Below are 19,741 nucleotides of genomic sequence, written 5' to 3'. Positions count from 1 at the left end.
TGGTGGTGCACGCCTTTAGTCCCAACATTTGGAGACAAAGGCAGGCAGATCTCTGTGAGTTTGAGGCCAGCTTGGTCTACAGAGTGAGTTCCGGCACAGCCAAGGCTACACAGAGAAACCTTGTCTTGAAAAACCAAAGCAAAAAGTACTTTTTGGAATAAGAAAAATGCTGAATTATATACATGTGGGAGCACACAGGTGTTCAAAGTGGCCAGGTGTAGCCTAATGTTAGAGTTGCAGGTGGTTGTGAGCCACTTATGTGGTGCTGGGAACTGAACTTGGGTTTTCTGAAAGAGCACCAAGCGCTGCTAACCACGGACCCATTTCTCCAGCCCAGAGATTTTATTTCTGATTCATGTCTGGCTATATTCTACTTCCCCTTCATAGAAGTTGCTATATCTGTCACACCATCTTTAAGATATTCAAAGAAACAGATGTCTATGAAGTATTTACTAAGAAGGCAAAGAAACTAAGAACAACGTCGCTGATGGGGAGGACACCGGACACAGAGGCAGGGCTGCACCATGACAGGAACTGGATGAAAGCTCAGGGAAGCGGTTACAGCCACTTAAGCCCTACGATGTCCACTCTGCATAGGACAGTCCATTTAAATCTTAGTGTCACCAAAATTGTGTGGCTGGGCTACGAAAACTCAACATTAACTTTCCTTTTCTTTTTGAGACAGGGTTTCTCTGTGTAGCCCTGGCTGCCCTGGAACTCACTCTGTAGCCCAGGCTGGCCTTGAACTCACAGAGATCCGCCTGCCTCTGCCTCCCAAGTGCTGGGATTAAAGGTGTGCACCACCACAGCCCAGAATATATATAAATCAGAGTCTCATGTAGTCCAGGCTGACTTCAAAATCTCTACATATCTAAGGACAACCCTGAACTTATGACCTCCCTGACTCAAACTCCCCAGGCACGTGCCACCATACTTAGTTTATGTAGTGCTGGGTTTTGTGTATGCCAGGCAATTACTCTATCAACTACGCCCCAAGCTGGCCTTTAAAAAAAAAGGGCAACAAGACCAAAACTGAGGAAAATGAGGCAGAATGTGAGAGGCCTTGGTGAGTACATATAAATCAAGAAATTCTGTGTTTTTCTATGGCAGTGGTTCTCAACCTGTGAGTCACTTACTCTCACGGGTTGAATATTAGATATCCTGCACAGCAGCTATTTACATTACAATTTGTAACAGTAACAAAATTATTTATAAGTAGCAATACAAATAATTTTATGGTCAGGGGTCACCACACCATGAGGAACTGTACTGAAGGGCTACAGTTTTAGGAAGGGAGAGAACCACTGTTCTATAGGTTAGTTTCTCATGCCTAACAGAGGGCGTGAATACACTCCCGTACCTGAAACCCTCCAACTAGACAGTCACAGAAAGATCCCTGGCTGGATGGTGGTTTGTGTGTGCATACCTGCATCTGCATGGAGGCCAGGGGCTAATGTCAGGCCTCTTTTTTGAAGCGTGGCCTCTCACTGACATCAGCTAGGCCAGTCGGTGAGCTCCACAGAGCCTCCTGTGGCTCTTCTACTTACGATATCAAGGCAAGTACTTGAATGACTGAGCTCTCTCCGGGGCACTAGCAAAGGTGTTTTTTTGTTGTGTTTTTGAGATGGGGTCTCTCTATGCAGCCCTGGCTGTCCTCTAACTCAGATCTGATTGCCTTTCAAAGGCTCCTGAGAAATCAAGGAGTGGGCCACCACGTGGGTTTACTAGTTTTGAGCAGGGAGGCCACCTATCTTTAGACAACACCAAGGGAGCCCATTTCCACAGGCTGCTTAGTTTTCACCTTGTTCTTACACCTGCGGTTTTTGTTTTTAATATTTATTTTTAGTTTTACTCATGTGGATATGGGCATGTCTGTGTGTCTGCCACACGTGTGGGGGTACCTGAGGAGGCTGGAGACATTGGATACTTTGGAGCTAAAGTTCCAGGCAGTTGTGATCTGTTGGACACTGGTACTGGGAATTGAAATCAGACCCTGTGTGGTGGGTTGATTTAGAATGTCCCCCATAGGCTCATTTATGTGAATTTTTGGTCCTGAGTTAATGACACTGGGCAGGACTAGAGGTGTGGCCTTGTTGGAGGAGTGTGTCACTGGGCCAGGGCCAGTGTTGCTCTCCCTCCGCCTCCAAGTTATAGTTCAAATGCGAGCTCTCAGCTACTGTCCCAGCACCACGTTCGCCTGCTGTCTGCCACCCCTCCATGATGATAATGGACTAATCTCCCCAAACCGTTAACAAGTCCCCAGTTAAATGCTTCCTTTACAAGTTGCTTTGGTCACGGTGTCTCCTCACAGCAACAGAACCAGGACACCCCGGAAGAGTGATTCATGCTCTTCACCACTGAGCCGTCATCTCTCCAGGCCCTACACCTACATTCTTTGTTTTTCTTTCTTTCTTTCTCTTCTTTCCGCTTTTCGAGACAGGGTTTCTCTGTGTAGTTTTGGTGCCTGTCCTGGATCTTGCCCTGTAGACCAGGCTGGCCTCGAACTCACAGAGATCCGCCTGGCCCTGCCTCCCAAGTGCTGGGATGAAAGGTGTGCGCCACCACCACCCGGCCCTATCCCTGCAATCTTAAATAGCGTCAGCTAGATCTAAACACTAACACCTAGGGAAGAAAAGTTATGGACTTCTCTGTAATGCAAGTACACCATGCTGTGACTGCCACTGTAGTGTCCAAGACACCCTGGGAGAAGGGTCAGGCCTAGACATACCCACTTTGAGTCCATCTACCTGGAGAGTTACCTGAAGTCATGAACAGGCAGAACAGGGAGCTTGGGGGTGGGGTCCTAAGCAAAAGTTGTATGACCATTCAGGAAATGGAATGAGAGATGGTTCAGTGCTGCGGGCCGCAGGAATCTATCATAAGAACTCAGCTGGTTATGGCAAAGCCACTACCTGGAGGAATCAGGGAATTCCTCCAGAGGAAGCCAAATCCCAAGGAGTTTTTGGTGTTACTTGGCTTGTTATATATCAGCTGTCTTCTGTTATGAAAATCATGTGTGCCTTCATAGATTTCCCAATTGATTTTTCCCTAAGAAGGGCTAACAGTGTGGACTGATCACTCTCTGGACATACACATTCCAGGTATTTGGAGAACAGCCTCAGGGAAGGCTTTCTCTGGAATCAGATATCTCCCTTAGCCACTTTCAAGGACTAGCAGTAATAACAGTCCACATGCAAGTCTCCTGATTTAAGGCAAATTCCACAAGGAGACACCGCCTAGGTCAGGTGGACGTTAAGTAATAGCTTTACACAATTCAGCTCGGACCCTCCTTTCTTACAGCCTTACTAACTTTATAGACCGCTAACTCCTTACCTAACCACTTCTAGGACCATTTAGATAACCTTCTGTGTTCACAGCTATGCTCAGCCAGAACCCCAGTTCAAGCCTCCCTGTAATTATCATCATTGGCAGCATCCGGCCAGGTCCATCCCCAGATGGAGGAAAGTACCTTATCAGAGATACCTCCATACTTTCTAAGAACAGACTTAAGCATCCAGCCTACCTGTTTGAGAAGGCCTGGCAGATGTACCAATTAAGCCTTACTTCCTCCTTTCCCAAACCTTACCTCCAGTTCCAGATCTCACTTTAGCTATCACTAGAGGCATCTAGCTGTACACAGGTTGCTTAGCGACTGAGCACACTTTCCCCCACCCTGCAGAGAAACGGCAGATAGCTTGGACAGATAGGAGCCACAGGAAAAAGAAGACAGTTTTATTTTCTACCATTGACCTAGCAACTTATAGATTCTTAACACTTTCTACCGATCACATTTAAGATTATAGTTGAGCACATAAGAGCCCTCTTCTTAGATATTACCTAAATCTAGCCTTTAGTTAATTCATTTTCCCATTGGTCACTTCCCTTTGGGTTACAAATAATAATTAACGGTTATTGCCTCCCTATGTGATTCTTATCATTCCTCCATTTGACCCTGGAAGCCTGGTTTTGCACTGCTAAGGGAATACTGCTTGTAAGTGTATATATACCAGGACTCCCAGGACACGGGTGGATAGAGAAGAGGAAAGAGAATGGAAGAAGTAGATGGGTAAGAACTTGAGAGGAACAAACTGAGATGGGGAAGAACTAGATGGAAGGGCTAAAAGAGAGGACTAGAGGAACGAGATGGAAGATGAGGAAGAGCCAGATGGGGAAGAACAAGATGAGGAAGAACCAGATGAGAGAGAAGGAGACGGGAGAGGAGCTGACAGGGGAAAGAACTAGACAGATGAGAACCTAGAAGGGACAGAGCTAGATGAAGGAATTAAGATAGAACCTAGAGGGGACAGTAGACAAACATAGAGAAATCAGGCAAGGAAGGAGCTAGACATGAGAACAGAACTGAAGCTGTGTATAAAGGATGTTATGCCAGAGGAATTAAAGCAAATGGACTATAGAACTCGGTGTGCTGAGATTCTATTTCCTGAAAATAGTCCTCGCCGTTAGTAGTTCTCTCTCCTGAGCCCCTGGGATGTATAACATTGAGGCTGGTTACTCTAATATTATACGAGAGTTCAGAAAGGAAGTGTTAAAGCTGTAGCGAGGCCCAGGAAGACGGACCTGAGAAGGGTCCACAGACTCACAAGAAGTCAGGCCACAGCTTTGGTAGAGAAGGGAAGCAAGGACAAGCCGGAAATGACACATGGAGGCTCGTTCCTAACAGCCCATGGGAGCAGACAAGGGCTTTGGAAATGGGTGATTCCAGTAGCAACAGGAGCAAGGGTAAAAGCTGGTGAGAAGATAAGTTTGAGAAATAAGGCAAGGCACCTCTTATTTCCTGAAGGGCAAAGGGAAAATGGGAGGGGGGGGGCAGCAGCATACTAAAGAACAATAGAAAGCAGGGCCGAGCTCAGGCCTACCCGCCACAACTGCCTCAGATATCAAGAATGGCAGACTGACCCACAGCATGGACACCATAGAAAGGTGGGGGCGGTCCCTGAAACAGAGGTAGCTCCTTCAGATGGACACAGGCCTGGTTCCTTTTGTAACTAGGACCAGCGCAGACTTGCACTACAGTTAGGATGGTACTACACTGCTGAGGCATAATGAGTATAAGGACTACAGAAGTATTTTCTTTACTATAAAACCTATGTCTTACAGACACTGGTAAGCAAAGGCTATGCCAAAATTTTAGCATAGTTTCCTAACAAAATTCTCTCTGGTTTAAAGTGCATTTTTCTTGGAATATATGGTTGTTTGGCTATGTAAGTTACTGTGCTATATATTAAATTAGGTCTGAAATTTTCAAAGTACTTGAGACCTAAGAAAATAAATTACAGGCCATTTCTACTTTATTTGAACAAAAATACTCAACAATACTCCATGGAGACTTGGGGAGGACTGCCGTGGATGGTTGTTTGATAAATAAACACTGATTGGCTGTAGCCAGGCAGGAAGTATAGGCAGGACTAGCGGGGAGGAGAGAGGGAAGGACAGGAAGGCAGAGAGGGAGACGCCAGCTGCCGTCCAGGGAGCATCATGTAGAGGCAACAGGTAAAGCCACGGAACACGTGGTGACATATAGATTAACAAAATGGGCTTAGTATAAGAGTAAGAGCTAGACAATGGCAGGCCTGAGCTAATGGCCGAGCAGTTTAAATAATATAAGAGTCGGTGTGTTTATTTTATAAGTGGGCTCCAGGACTGGCAGGGCTTGGCGGGAGCTGGAGAGGACGAGGAAACAGATTATTTAACACACGCCTTGCACAGCTAAGGGGACAGCCTATGTATTTGAGCTCCCTAACATACTGCCATTGTTGGCAAATGGACTGGACACACTGAGGATTCTGATGCTCTGCATTCTGTGCAGAAAGAACAGACACACCGTCACACTTCTTTTCCATTCATGTTACTGCTTATGTGTCCACACTTTTCACTAGGCAAGTCCTTGATACAAATAAAGGGAAAGAGGCAAGCCAGGGGCTGTGGGTAGAGTGCAGCCACAGAACACACCGAGGAGGAGGAGGAAAGAAGGGCAAGCTGATGAAACTCATGCGTTTTTTTAGATGTTCTTTCACAACCGTATTCCTTTTAATCCAACTCCAGCTTCAGTATGCAAGTGGTCCTAAGTGTGGGAAAGCAGGATTCTAACCCTAAGAGAGGACCAATGGGGACATACCAGTCACATGGCGTCTGTGTGGCACACAGCAATCCCTTTTTAGACTAGAGAAAAACTATGAGGAACTGAGTAATTTTTTTTTTCCAAGACAGAGTTTCTCTGTGTAGCTGGCCTTGAACTCACAGAGATCCGCCGGCCTCTGCCTCCTGAGTGGCTGGGATTAAAGGCGTGCACCACTGCTGCCCAGCAGGAACTAAGTAATTTAAGGCAGCTTTAAATGGCCAACTAAAAGTATATGCCATCTTACCTTTAATTTTCTGCTTGTATTCTTCTGGTCGGTGGAGGTACATGGCTGCAGCATCACCATTGAGAGGATCTATGGGGTTAGGATAGGCCAACAACTGGGGCAGGAAGGACTCAAATATATTGGTAAGATCTGAAAAAACAAACAGAAACACTTCATTCATGGCAACATGCAATTTCACCTAATTAACTGGAGTTCAGTAGTCACGAATGCTCACTTAAAAATCATGTTTTCTGATCCCACCACCTAGCTTCTTCCATTCTCTTAAATTAGCCCCTGCGATCTCTCCCCAAAAGTAAAATAAAATAAGATTTAAGAAAGAAATGGGGGGGCAATCTCATCATGGAGGCTGCAGTGTGACACAGAGTCACGCAGCAAACCCCTTTCTTTATACATCTTTACATGCAGACGTTCACCGCAAAGAATCACTGGCTTGGTTCAAGGATCCTGCTACACCACTGACACTGGACCCTTACTGGGACTCTATTGGGACACCCCATTGCTGCCCTGTGTAGCCCTGGGTCCGAAGGACCACCCCCAAACCTGTGCTCCAGCAGATCAACACATAACCCTGGTTCTAGACCTCGGTAGTTGCAGGGTTGGCCAGCCCACCAGCTCTCTCATGTCTTCACCACCAGGGTGAGCTCTCCAGAAGTGCCCTGGCCAGTTCTCCACCTCAGGGTCAGTTCTCCCACACCTCCACCGTCAGGGCCAGCTCTATTGTGGGGCCCAATGGAGGTGCAGGGCCGCTCTCCCGAGAAGCACTCTTGACTACAGAGCTACCTCTCCACTCCAACACCATCCACCTCCCATCTTGTTCACCTGCTTAAACTACCTACCATGGGGATGATTTTCCAAAGGTGTGTTCCACAATAACAATCTTAACATCAATTACATTTTTAAAATGTAAACTTAAGGAACCAGATTAGGATATAAAGAATATTATTCTCTTTGAAGGGCAATTTTCCCAGCCTTTACCCACCCCCATTTTCCCATTGATAGGAGTTTGAATCCAGGGCGTGTTAGACTAGGATGACCACAGCCCAGTTTTCTCAATTCCAAGTTACTCTATTTCCCAAACTGAGACCCTAGAAACAAACACATATCATTTACTGAAAATCAGATCCCAATAATCTACTCCAACCCAAGTCACTGTCTTTTTTTTTTTTTTTTGAAAGACTGTATTACTGTGTGTGCACACACGTGACAGCTGTGAGGCCACGCACCATGTGTGAACACTGAAGTGAACGGCCGTGGGGCTGGCGCTCTCCTCCACCTTCCATGGTTCTGGCATTAACTCGGGTGCATGGCGAGCGGCTCACCCACACTGTGCCTCTCACCAGCCCAAAGTGAGTTAATTTCCTTTCAAAAGTTCATTTTTGTTTTGTGGATGTGGGTGTTCTGCCTGAATGTACTTCAGTGCACCACAAGTGTGCAGTGTCCACAGCTGACAGAAGAGGCTATCAAATCCCCTGGAACTGGAGTTTCACAGACAGTTAGTAGTCACTGTATGGGGGGTGCTGGGAACTGAACCTGGGTCCCCTAGGAAAGCAGCCAGTGTTCTTAACCACTGAGCTATTTCTCCAGCCCCATGAGTAATTCCTTAAAATAGCCATGTTTCACCCTTTTCAAAACCTTCTACTGTATCACTACTGTTGCTGTTTGTGATGCAGGATCTCCCTTAGCTTAGGCTGGCCACAAACTTGACATGTACCAGAGGATGCCCTTATATTCCTGCTTCACCTTACAGGTCCCAGGAACACAGGCAATGTCAGCATCCATTCAGGAGAGTAAGGCAGGAGAACAGCCATGAGGCTGAAGCCTTACCCTAGGCTACCCAGTGAATTCCAGGCCAATCTGGGCTATTTACTGAAATCTTACTTTGGAGGGGAAAAAAAGAATGGAAAATTCTTTTTATAGAACTTGACATTTAATAGTCTGTTCCCCAAGTCCCTTGACAAGATCTCACTAAGTAGCTCAGCTGGCCTTGAATTCATAATTATACTAAGTGCTGGGATTGTAAGAATGGGCAGTAACTTCTACTGGATATAGATATAATCAAGTTCTTCAATTAGTCAAAATAAGGATAGAAACCTAGCCCGGCATGGTGGCACATGCCTTTAGTCTCAGTACTTGGGAGGCAGGAGGCAGAAGCAGGCAGATCTCTGAGTTTGAGGCCGGCCTGCCTGGTCTACAGAGCAAGTTCCAGGATAGCCAGGGCTGCTATGCAGAGAAACCCTGTCTCAGAAAAAAGAAAAGAAAAAAGTAAACTAAACCCATACAAACCACTTATAACCATAAATAGCCACAAGACAGATAAGAAACCCACTGCTAATATTAACTCTTGTCTTACTGGTATACCCACGCCATATCAGTTACCTCGTGCTCTATAAAGGAAGAAGCCTTGAAAACCTGGGTACAGCACAGCCCACACTTCCCAACTTCAGAGATGATGTGACTTCCGTCCACAGGCCTCTGCCTGTCAACAGCGAGCTTCAGACCCCATGCCTCCACTCCTCTTCCTGCTCCAACCACCCTGCATATAAACACTCCTGTCTCTGGAGGAACACTGAAGTAACAAAACTCTTCATTCCTTGTTCTCACTGGATCTGGTCTATTTTCACAATGGTCGCCTACGCTGTTACTAGTGGATGCTTTCCAAGCCTCCCTACCTGAGGTCTGTGCTCCCCATGGAATCTAGGAGGATATGGAAATATTTATGGTCATCAAAACAGGGCAGGATGCTATTGACGACATCTACTGGGTAAGGGCCAAGGATGCTATTAAAGTGTTACAATGCACAGGGCGCCCTCACAACAAAGGACTGTCTGGATGAAAATGACAGATACGGCAAGGTTGAAAAAAAAAAACCTGTTAGATGATTGGAGTGAATACTTTAGATCCTGCGGCCACCAAACGTGGTCTGTGCAGTATAGCTCTGCTGACGTGGCACCAAGTAGCCAAAGATAAACACCACAAATGGGCGTGGCTATGCTCCAGTGAAGCTTTATATACAAACGGCCAACTCCACTCTAGAAAAGCCTCCACAAAGCAAGGGATGTAGTGCAGTGGTAGGGAGCCTACTTAGCATGCCCAAGGCCCTAGGTTCATTCCAACACCATACAAAGAAAGAGAGGGGGTGGGGGGAGAAGAAAATCTTTCAGACTGCAGGTTCTTCCTGCTCACTTCCTGGAATACTGTAGAGTTGTGCTTCTCAACAGAACATTGTGCAGAGATAAAAATGTCCTATCTCTGTACTGTCAAAAACATCTGCCACAAATCACATGTGTCTGCTCAAGATACGGTGAGTGTAAATCAGGAAATAAGCTTTTTGTTTTATTCAAGCCTAATTTTAAACACCCATATGTGAGCAGTAGATCCTGTACCAGGTCTCTGGACAGCTTGCTTGGTCTGCTCTCACAGCGAGTAGCTCTATCCAGAAGGTGAAGACACGCTTCAGAAGTTTCCACCTGGGCTTTTAAAAGGCTCTCTTCACAACAGTCCCATGGAACCAAATTATAGGTAAAGTGCCACACACCAGAACCTAAGTGCTAAAATTTTAACCAAGAAGGAAAAGCAAAACACGTTCCCCTAAGACTTCAGAGTTTTAAAGATCTAGGCTGTGTATGGTGATGCATGCCTTTAATCCTAGCACTAGGGAAGCAGAGGCAGCGGGATCTCTGAGTTTGAGGCCAGCCTGGTCTACAGGGTGAGTTCTAGAACAGCTAGAGCTATTATACAGAGAAACCCTGTCTCTAAAAATCAAAATAAATAAATAAATAGTTGTACAACCCATAATGCCAGAGCAGGAGAGTTAGCCATAGTCACAGTTAACATCAGTGGTAGATGAACACATGGCACTAGCCTCAAACTCTTGATCCTCCTTCCTCGAATCCTCCAGTTGCTGGGATTATAGGTGTGACCCACCACATTTGGTTTGGCCAGACACACTTTGAGCTTAGGTGAATACTTCAATACAACCAATGAGGTGGTTACCACTACCAAGTCCACTTCACAAATAAAGAAACTGAGGCACACAGGTTGTATAACTTGCCCAAGAGGCTGGATTCCCACCTTGCTGCCTCTGTCAATGGATGAAACATACTGTCTTGCTTTCATGATGAGGCAAGTTCTCCATGTCTGCAGCAAAACTGCACAGTGCTCAGGGGAGCCATGCATACCTAGAGACAGGCTTGCCTCTCTCCGAAGTTTCCCTTTCTCACAAGTGCAAGGCCAGCAGAATGAGCTTAACACAGACTGCCCCGGCTGCTGCTGCAGTACTTCACAGTGGCAATGTGCTTATTTTCAAGTCCCTTGGCCTAGGAAATAGCCCATGCTGCTCACTGCCACGTTTTATGACAGGAGCTGCTGAAAGGATTCCTGTTGAATGTTCCCACAGAACAACAACAAAACCCTTTAAAACTGAAATCTAGGTTTTGTTCTTTGATGTTCAGAAGGGTTTGGGGCTAGAGAAACACTGCAGCCCACCTCTTACAGGCCCAGGGCTCTCATAAACTTTCCTACTACTTTCCAGTTTCCTAAGGCTACCAAACAAACAATAGAACCCTTAATTATTGGTTCTCCCTTCCTGTTTATACCCTCTTCCTGTGTTAACACACTTCTGATCCATGTTACAGATATGCTGAGTCACATCTGTAAAACAGAAGAGTAACAAAGGAAAAGTCCACATTAGCTTTGGGTGGAGATGATACACCTTTTGGGCACCAGGAGCTTCTGGCTCTGGCCACTGGGAAGTGGTGGGAGCTTCCTCAAATGGCCAGCCATGACAACTGGGTAAAGAAGCGCGCTCTGCATGTGAAGATGTGCAGACTCTTCGTTCAAGATAAGACATGAGGCTTGGGATAGAACTCAGTAACAGAGCACTTGGAAGGGTCTGGGCACCAAAACAAACAAACAAACAAACAAAAAACCCCAAAACCAAAGGCGCTGACAGAGAAAACCCAAACTACAAACTTAGAAAAATTCACAATGAACTCTTGTTTTGTTGGTGTTTTTTTTGGACAGGGTCTCACTCTGTAGCCCAGTCTGGCTCTAAATTCTTGGTGATCCTCTTGCCTCAGCCTCCTGATTGTTGGATTATGAGAAAACATCCTTTCTCACAATGAATTTCTTTCCTAGAAAAATTTTGAAGTATTAGGTAAAAAAACAAAAACAAAAAAAGACTTAGAGGCTTCTGCATCCATGTGCTGTAAGCCTGTGTTTACAAACAGTCAGGGAATACCAGTCTAAACACTGCTTGTCCCCAAAGTCCAAGCAGGGCTGTGTGTGGGTTTTGGGTGTGGTAATCAAGAGGCTCCAGTTGAAGAGCCTCCCTTTAGCCTTTTTCCCCAAGTCAGGCTCTCTGTACTTAGCCCTGGCTGGCCTGGAACGCACAGAAAACTGTTGTCTCTGCCTCCAGAGTACTCAAGATTAAAAGTGTGCGCCACCATGCCTGACTCCTGAACCCTTTCTCACCACTTTCCCGGAAAACTGTGTGGCCACTACCTTCTCCAGGCAAGACCACGGATCTATTTTAGAGGCATTCAAGGGCTACCTCAGGAGGGTAAGCAGAAGCAACTATCACCGAATGCACTGTGGACGTCTGGCTTTGCAAACTCCATCAGGCTGCACTACCTCCATCAATGGGAATATTTGTTCCTCAATAATGAACAATGGACTAAAGCCTCCAGTCTAATCTCAGGCCCCCACTAACTTGCTCATTGATCTTCTAAGTCTCTCCTCTCCGCATCTCAATTTCTTCACCTGTAAAAAGAGAAGTATAGTACTGCTGTCCTTTATCAGGACGTTTTTACACAGCACTAAAATAACTATAAAACACATTTCAAACTAAGCAAAGGACTAGCCTAAAATATTAATACAAATGTGGCATCTCATCAGAGTGGAAATGCTGCCAGCTACCTGTATCTCTTCAGGAGTGTTCAAATGAATCATGGAATTCACCAGTCCGTAAAGCACAGTGACAGTAGGTGGCTCACAACTTAAAGGAGGACCCACAGGAGAGGAATTCTATGGCTAATGCTTTTTTCTTGGTTGCTTATGAGCCAGTGTCCATTGTTTGTTTGTTTTTCTTCCTTCCTTCTCTATTTCAACACTAAAACAGAGAAGTGCAGTGAATCTCTTGGGTTAAAGTCCTGTGGACAGGACAAACGGTGGTGGCGCACGCCTTTGATCTCAGCACTTTTGAGGCAGAGGCAGGCAGATCTCTGAGTTTAAGGTCAGCCTGGTCTACAAAGCGAGTTCCAGGACATCCAGAACTGTTACAGAGAAACCCTGCCTCGAAAAACAAACAACAAAACAAACCCTGTGGATACCTAGAAATGACATTTGTCTCACTTAACCACGATTAGCAATCATTTCATGGACTTTTACTTGCAAATTCTTTGCTTTTTCAGATTCAGTGCAGACAATCCCGCCATTGTGCACTATAGGGAGTATGAGGTGCTAGCCTTTAAGGTGGGGCTGGGGCGGCTCAGTCAGTCAAGAGTGCTCGCCTCCAGGCCGAAGACTGAGTTTGCATTCTCAGAAGCACGGACAAGCCCTGGGCACACACTTGTAATTCAGCAGAGATGAGCTGCAGAGGCAAGCAGATCCCTGGATCCCTGAGTGTGTCAGCCAACTAGCTTCGGTATTTGGTGATATTGCACACTATTAAGAAGAGAAACTCAGTGGGTGGTGGTGGCGCACGCTTTTAATCCCAGCACTCGGGAGGCAGAGCCAGGTGGATCTCTGTGATTTCGAGGCCAACCTGGGCTACAGAATGAGTTCCAGGACAGGCGCAAAGCTACACAGAGAAACTCTGTCTCAGGGGGAAAAGAAAAAAAAAAGAAAAAAAAAAAGGTGGAGGAGGAGGAGAAACTCGCCAGGCAGTGGTGGCGCATGCCTTTAATCCCAGCACTCGGGAGGCAGAGCCAGGTGGATCTCTGTGAGTTCCAGGCCAGAACTAGTTCTAGGCCAGGCACCAAAACTACACAGAGAAACCTCATCTCAAAAAACCAAAACCAAAAACAACCCCCCCCCAAAAAAAGAGAAACCCTGCCTCAAATGGTATAAGGTGCCTAAGGAACACCACCCAAGGTTGTTCTTTGACCTCCAGATGCATGTGCACACCTCAGCTGGCCACACCTCCATTCTCAAGAGCCACCTAGCTCACCCGCCTTTTGTCCTTGTACTGCCCATCCTCTGGCTGCACACGATACCACAGGTTTCCCTTTTATCCACCCACTTCCTCTAAAGAATTAGCTTTGTAGACTCGCTCTGGGAGCCCACTGTCTTATAATATTAAAGCAATAGGGCTGGAGAGATGGCTCTGTGGTTAAGAGCACTGGCTGCTCTTCCAGAGGTCCTGAGTTCAATTCCCAGCACCCACATGGTGGCTCACAACCATCTGTAATGAGATCTGGTGCCCTCTTCTGGAATAAAGGTGTACATGCAGATAGAGCACTCACATACATAAATCTTTAAAAAATATTAAGCTGGGCAGCAGTGGTGCATGCCTTTAATCCCAGGACTCAGGAGGCAGAGCCAGGCAGATCTCTGTGAGTTCCAGGCTAGCCTGGTCTACAGAGTGAGTTACAGGACAGGCACAAAACTACAGAGAAACCCTGTCTCAAAAAACAAACAACAACAACAACAACAAAAATTAAAGCAGTAAATGTATGTTGATAACTACAAAATCTTTGTAATAGGTCCTTCATATTTCTAGTTTTATCAGATTTGACATACCTAAAATTAACTTTGTAAAAACCCATCCCCTTATCATCGGGGAGTGGGCTCACTGAACACTCTTGCCCTTGGAGTCTGTGGAGGTTAGAATGAGAATTGTGGGATGACTCATCCCTAACAGGCTTAGGGCCAGCCAGCCCAAACCAGTAAAAAATATACTTTCTGAGAGCCAACCTGGGTCTGCCTGGGTCTGAGACATGATCTGGTGATGATCTGGACCAATGAGAGGCAGCCATGTCACACCAGCAGATGCATATTCATCAGACCTCCCCCCAGGGTGGCGTGGAGGGTATATAAGGCTTGCCTCTTCCCAAATAAACTGAGCTCGTTGTTTCCACATTCTCTTGGAGTCTGTGTCATTGACTCTGAGCCTGCTTGGCCCTGGCCCCCAAAGGGAACAACAGCACAGGACCCTGCCACAGAGAAGGACCCCTAGAGGCGTGTATATTTGAATGTCTGGTTCCCAGCAGGTGGGATGTTTGGAAGGATCAGAGGGTGTGGCCCTGTTGGAGAAGGTGAGTCACTGTCAGGCCCAGCCTCCCTCTCTGCCTCCCTCCCACCTGCAGACAAGAAGGGGTGAGTTAGGTGCTCCGGAGTGAGCTCTCAGCTACTGCTTCAGGCCAGGCCTACTGCATGATGGTAACAGACTCATCCTGTGAAGTTGTGAGCAAGTACCAATTAAATACTTTCCTTTCTAGGTTGCTTTGGCTATAAGCAAAAGAAAAGTAAGAAAGACCCCCAAATCTTTCTTTCTAAAACTGCCCTGACAAAACGCCTCTGCCATGTCTCAGTCAAGCTGAACCTAGAAGGATGGCATTCAGGGCTCCAAATTCTCACCCTGACAGGCAGAAAAAGCTCCCTTAGAACAATCACCTCATTACTCTTCAAGAGCGAGCTCTAATGCTATATAACACGTGCCCAGCATGCCCAAGGGCCTGGACTTCATGCCTAGCACAAACACGACCAAACAGAGCAGCACATACTTCTGACTGACTACTCTAGGCAGTCACAGACACAGTCACTACTCTCCTTTTCTGTAATTCAGTAAGGAGCAGGCTTAAAGAAGAGGGAAAAAAATCATTCACAACTGGACAGGGAAAAGGATCAATTCCTGTGGTCTAGAACCCATGATTCCTCTTGTGACTTACACAGATCTCTTTTCCTGGGATTCTGGCCACTGTAATTCAAACTTATGGTTAAGTAAGTTGTGGTCATCTCAGATCTCAATAATGTTATTCATATCCTTGACTACCATGGAAAAAACAGCCATTGACCTTTTAAAATCCCACCATCAACTTGCAAACAAGACAGGAATTTTTTATCATGCTCAGAAAAAAAGTCAACCATGAAATTTCACTTCATTTACTCAGCCAGGAATGGGACTGTCTACGATATAAGGTGGCCACTTTGGTGGTAGGGTGGATAATGACTGAACTAGAGCTGGGCACGGTGGTGCAGTCTTTAACCCCAGCCCTTGAGAGCCAGCCAAGGCTACATAAAAACCTACAATAAAACAGTTGGCCAGGAGGTGGTGGCACATGCCTTTAATCCCAGCACTTAGGAGGCGCAGAGGCAGGTGGATCTCTGTGAGTTAAAGGCCAGCCTGGTCTACAGAGCGAGATCCAGGCAGGGCTACACAAAAAAAAACTCTGTCAATAAATAAATAAATAAGTAAAAAGTAAATAAATAAAATTTTTAAAAAAAGGAGAAAAGAAATTGTCTTAGTTTAGGTTGCTACTGCAGTGCAGTGAAGAGACACCATGACCATGGCAACTCTTACAACGAAAACATTGAATTGGGGTGGCTTGATTAGTTACAGAGGTTCAATCTGTTACCGTCATGATGGGGTGTGGTGGTGTGCAGGCAGACATGCTGCTGCCTACATCTCGACTAGCAGGGAACAGAAGTCAACTGCTCACTGGGCAGTATCCTGAGCACAGGAATTCTCGAAAGCCAGCTCCCACAATGACACACTTACTCCAACAAGGCCACACTCCCTAATAATGCCACTCCCTATCAGATTGTGGGGGCCAATTACATTCAAATTACCACAGAGATTGAAATAAAGTAAATGAAGACTTCCAGATTTCCTTTGGTTATTTTATAATTTTAGGCTAATTAATAAATTCAAAACCATCTTTTACCAGCTCCTAGACAATTTCAGACTGAAGACTTATTTAAACATTTTACAGTTGTTTCTCCTGCTTACAGTATGTGAACAGTAAAAAAATACGAGATTCGAGAGAGAGAGAGAGAGAGAGAGAGAGAGAGAGAGAGAGAGAGAGAGAGAGAGAAATTCTGTTGTCTCAGTTAGGGTTTCTACTGCTGTGAAGAGACACCATGATCATGGCAACTCTTTTTTTTTTTTTTTTTTTTTTTTTTAAGATTTATTTATTTATTATGTATACAGAAGAGGGCACCAAATCTCATTACAGATGGTTGTGAGCCACCATGTAGTTGCTGGGAATTGAACTCAGGAACTCTGGAAGAGCAGCTGGTGCTCTTAACCTCTGAGCCATCTCTCCAGCCCGGCAACTCTTTTTTTTATTTTTGGTTGTTGTTATTTTTTGAGACAGGGTTTCTCTGTGTAGCTCTGGTGCCTGTCCTGGATCTCACTCTGTAGACCAGGCTGGCCTCGAACTCAGAGATCTGCCCGGCTCTGCCTCCCAAGTGCTGGGATTAAAGGCGTGCACCACCACTGCCCGGCTCCATGGCAACTCTTATAAAGAAACATTGAATTGGGTGGCTTACAGTTCAGAGGTTTAGTCCATTGTCATCATGGTACAACATGGTGGCACAAGACATGGTGCTGGAGAAGTAGCTGAGTGCCTACATCTTGACTTGCAGGCAAAAGGAAGTTAACTATCTCACTGGGTGTGGCTTGGGTATGAGAGCTCAAAGCCTGCCCCTACAGTGACACACTTCCTCCAACAAGGCCATACCCACTCCAACAAGGCTGCCGCCGCCATCATCATCATCATCGGTTAAGACAGGGTCTCACTTGTCTTGGCTGTTCTGGAATTCACTACATGGACCAGGCTTGGACTCAAACTCAGAGATCCACCTGTCTCTGCTTCCCTACTGCTTGGATTAAAGGGATGCACACCATGCCTGGCCCGTTAGTTACTTTGTTAGGAAAGTGTTTATTTGTATGATAGGTGTACTTGAGTACATGCACTGTTATATGAACACCGGGGTTAGGTCTTCATGGTTGTACAGCAAGAAGTCTAACCACTGAGCCATCTCTCTAGCCCTGCATTAGTTATATCTGCACAAATTAAGTCCACTACCTCAAATACCAACCTAAAGGAGCAAGACTTATTGGCACATCCAATGGCTTCTTGGCCCCATGGACTTTTGGATAGAACACAGAGGAGGTTCTTGTTGGTCAGAGCAGACAGCAAGTAAGAGACCAGGTACTGAGTATAAGTGTCAAACACATGCCTCCAGTGACCCCCTTCCTCCAGCTAGATCCACCTCCTAAAGTTTCTACCACCTCCCAAAATAGCACTACCAGGTGGGGGCCAACTGTTCAACACATGAGCCTGCTGGAGACATTTCATACTCAAACCACAATACCTATGCAGCTAAACAACCAGACAACCCTATACTGCATATAACTTGGACAGTTACGGGTGAGAAAAACTTGATAAGGGTGCTATAAAAGGTAGCAGACATCTTTGGAATAAAATTTTAGTAAAGTTAATCAGAAATATTCTTAGGTAGACTGACTTTTAAAAAATGAGATTAAAAGTAACATTCTCTAAAATAAATGCTTCTGGAGCAAGGAAGCCCCTGAATCTCTGCTAGCCTAGAGCAGCCTACCACAGACCTCCTATAGCACGTGTGGCACACACTAACATACTGCAAATGTAAATGCATCACATCTGGACCAGTTCATGTTTCACAACTTAACTGCTAACCGATGGATTCAAGAATGTATTATAATTAGCTGGGTTTGGTGACACAAACCTGTACAATCAGGAGGAAGAGGCAGGAGGACTTCAAGGCCAGCCTGTGTTACACAGTGAGATCCAGTCTCAAAATAAAGAGCAAAAACCCCCAGACACACAGCTATGGGTAGGGTAGGGGCGGGGGAGGAAGGAGGAGGGGGGGGGAGAGAGACTTAAGTCTATGTGTTGATGAAATGGAAGATCTGCTCTCATTAATGTTTGTTGTGAAATCTCTTTTAACAGAATGTCTATGCAGCTAAAAAGCCTAAATAGAGAAGTTAGCAGGAATTAAGAATTAAGTCACATACTTGAACTTTTAACATACATGATGTGTTTAGTGAATTTCACTTAGTACTTTGTCTTTCCAGTATTTTAAACCAGGTAGTTCTGTTCTCTGTGGGAAGGAGCAACAACAAAGACGTAGCACCCTAAAACCCAGAGAACACTAACATGTTCCACCAAGTACAATCTGAACATATGAACCAACTGTATGAATGTATGCATATTATTTATTTACTTACATATTTATTCTGATATTGGAGATCAAACCCACGGCTCTGTACATGGTAGTAAGTGCTTTTCACTGAGAAATATATCCATTATATGGACCACGGGAAAAGCATTCTAGGCTGGAATTGGTAGTGTATTCCTTTAATCTCAGTACTTGTGAGGCAGAGGCAGGTGGATGTCTGAGTCTGAGTCCACAATGGTGAGCTCTAGGCCAGCCAAGGCTACATAGTGAGCCTCTGTCTGAAGATAAAATAGGGGCTAGAGGGATGGCTCAGTGGTTAAGAACACTGGTTGCTCTTCTCAAGGACCTGGGTTCGATTCCCAGCACCTACGTGGTGGCTCACAACTGTCTGTACCTCCAGTTTCTGGGAAATCTGATGTCCTCTTCTGGCCTCAGAGGGCACTACGCAAGCGTGTGGTGCAAAGACATACACATAGGCAAAATATTCATCCAAATAAAATAAAAATAAATCTTAAAAATAAAGCTACCTAAACCCACATATAAAATTCTTTCCCATTAATTGCTTAATAGTTCCTTCCCCAATGTATATAAACTGAGGATGATCTAAAAAAAATGCATACTTCTATATATCTCAGACAAGCAGCTCTTGAAGACACCATTCATCACCTAGTCAATCTCAAAACACTTCTCACCTTACTTGGGTGGTTTTAGGTCACTGTAGTTCAAACCTGACACAACCTTGCTTATCTTATACTAGGATTTATTATTAACCTTCCTAATGAAGGCAGTTCATCTGAAATCAATCTGGCTAGTGGAGGTTACTTAGTTACTGAGCTTGTTATTAAAACTTTTAACTACTAGGCAATAATTCAGTTGTTGTTAATCTAAGAAAATAATAAAAAGCCAGACCTGAAAGTCCCAGCACTTGGAAGGTGGAGGCAGGTGGATCTGAGTTTGAGACTAGCCTGTTCTACAGAGCAAGTTCCAGGACAGCAAAGCTACTGATTAAACTGATTAAAACAAAAACAAAACAAGCTGGGTGGTGGCGGCGGCGGCACGTGCCTTTAATCTCAGCACTCAAGAGGCAGAGGCAGGTGAATCTCTGTGAGTTCAAGGCCAGCCTGGTCTACAAGAGTTCCAGGACAGCCTGAGCTGTTATACAGAGAAATCCTGTCCTAAAAAACAATCAAACA

At 45.4% G+C, this 19,741-nt stretch overlaps 1 protein-coding gene across 2 annotated transcripts in view; it reads right to left on the bottom strand.

Moving 5' to 3' along the window:
- Nucleotides 1-19,741, bottom strand: part of Ube2h (ubiquitin conjugating enzyme E2 H) — a 98,527-nt gene that overhangs the window by 4,853 nt on the left and 73,933 nt on the right. For both annotated transcript variants that reach the window (XM_028866182.2, XM_028866184.2), the window contains one exon: nucleotides 6,384-6,512. In XM_028866182.2, the coding sequence (XP_028722015.1) occupies nucleotides 6,384-6,512 (129 nt within the window). The remainder of the gene's footprint in view (nucleotides 1-6,383; nucleotides 6,513-19,741) is intronic.

The sequence above is a fragment of the Peromyscus leucopus genome, chromosome 3 (genome assembly GCF_004664715.2).
Source record: "Peromyscus leucopus breed LL Stock chromosome 3, UCI_PerLeu_2.1, whole genome shotgun sequence".
NCBI classification, from domain to species: Eukaryota; Metazoa; Chordata; class Mammalia; order Rodentia; family Cricetidae; genus Peromyscus; species Peromyscus leucopus.
The sequence above is the reverse complement of the archived record's forward strand: the minus strand, read 5'-3'. Positions and strand labels throughout refer to the sequence as shown.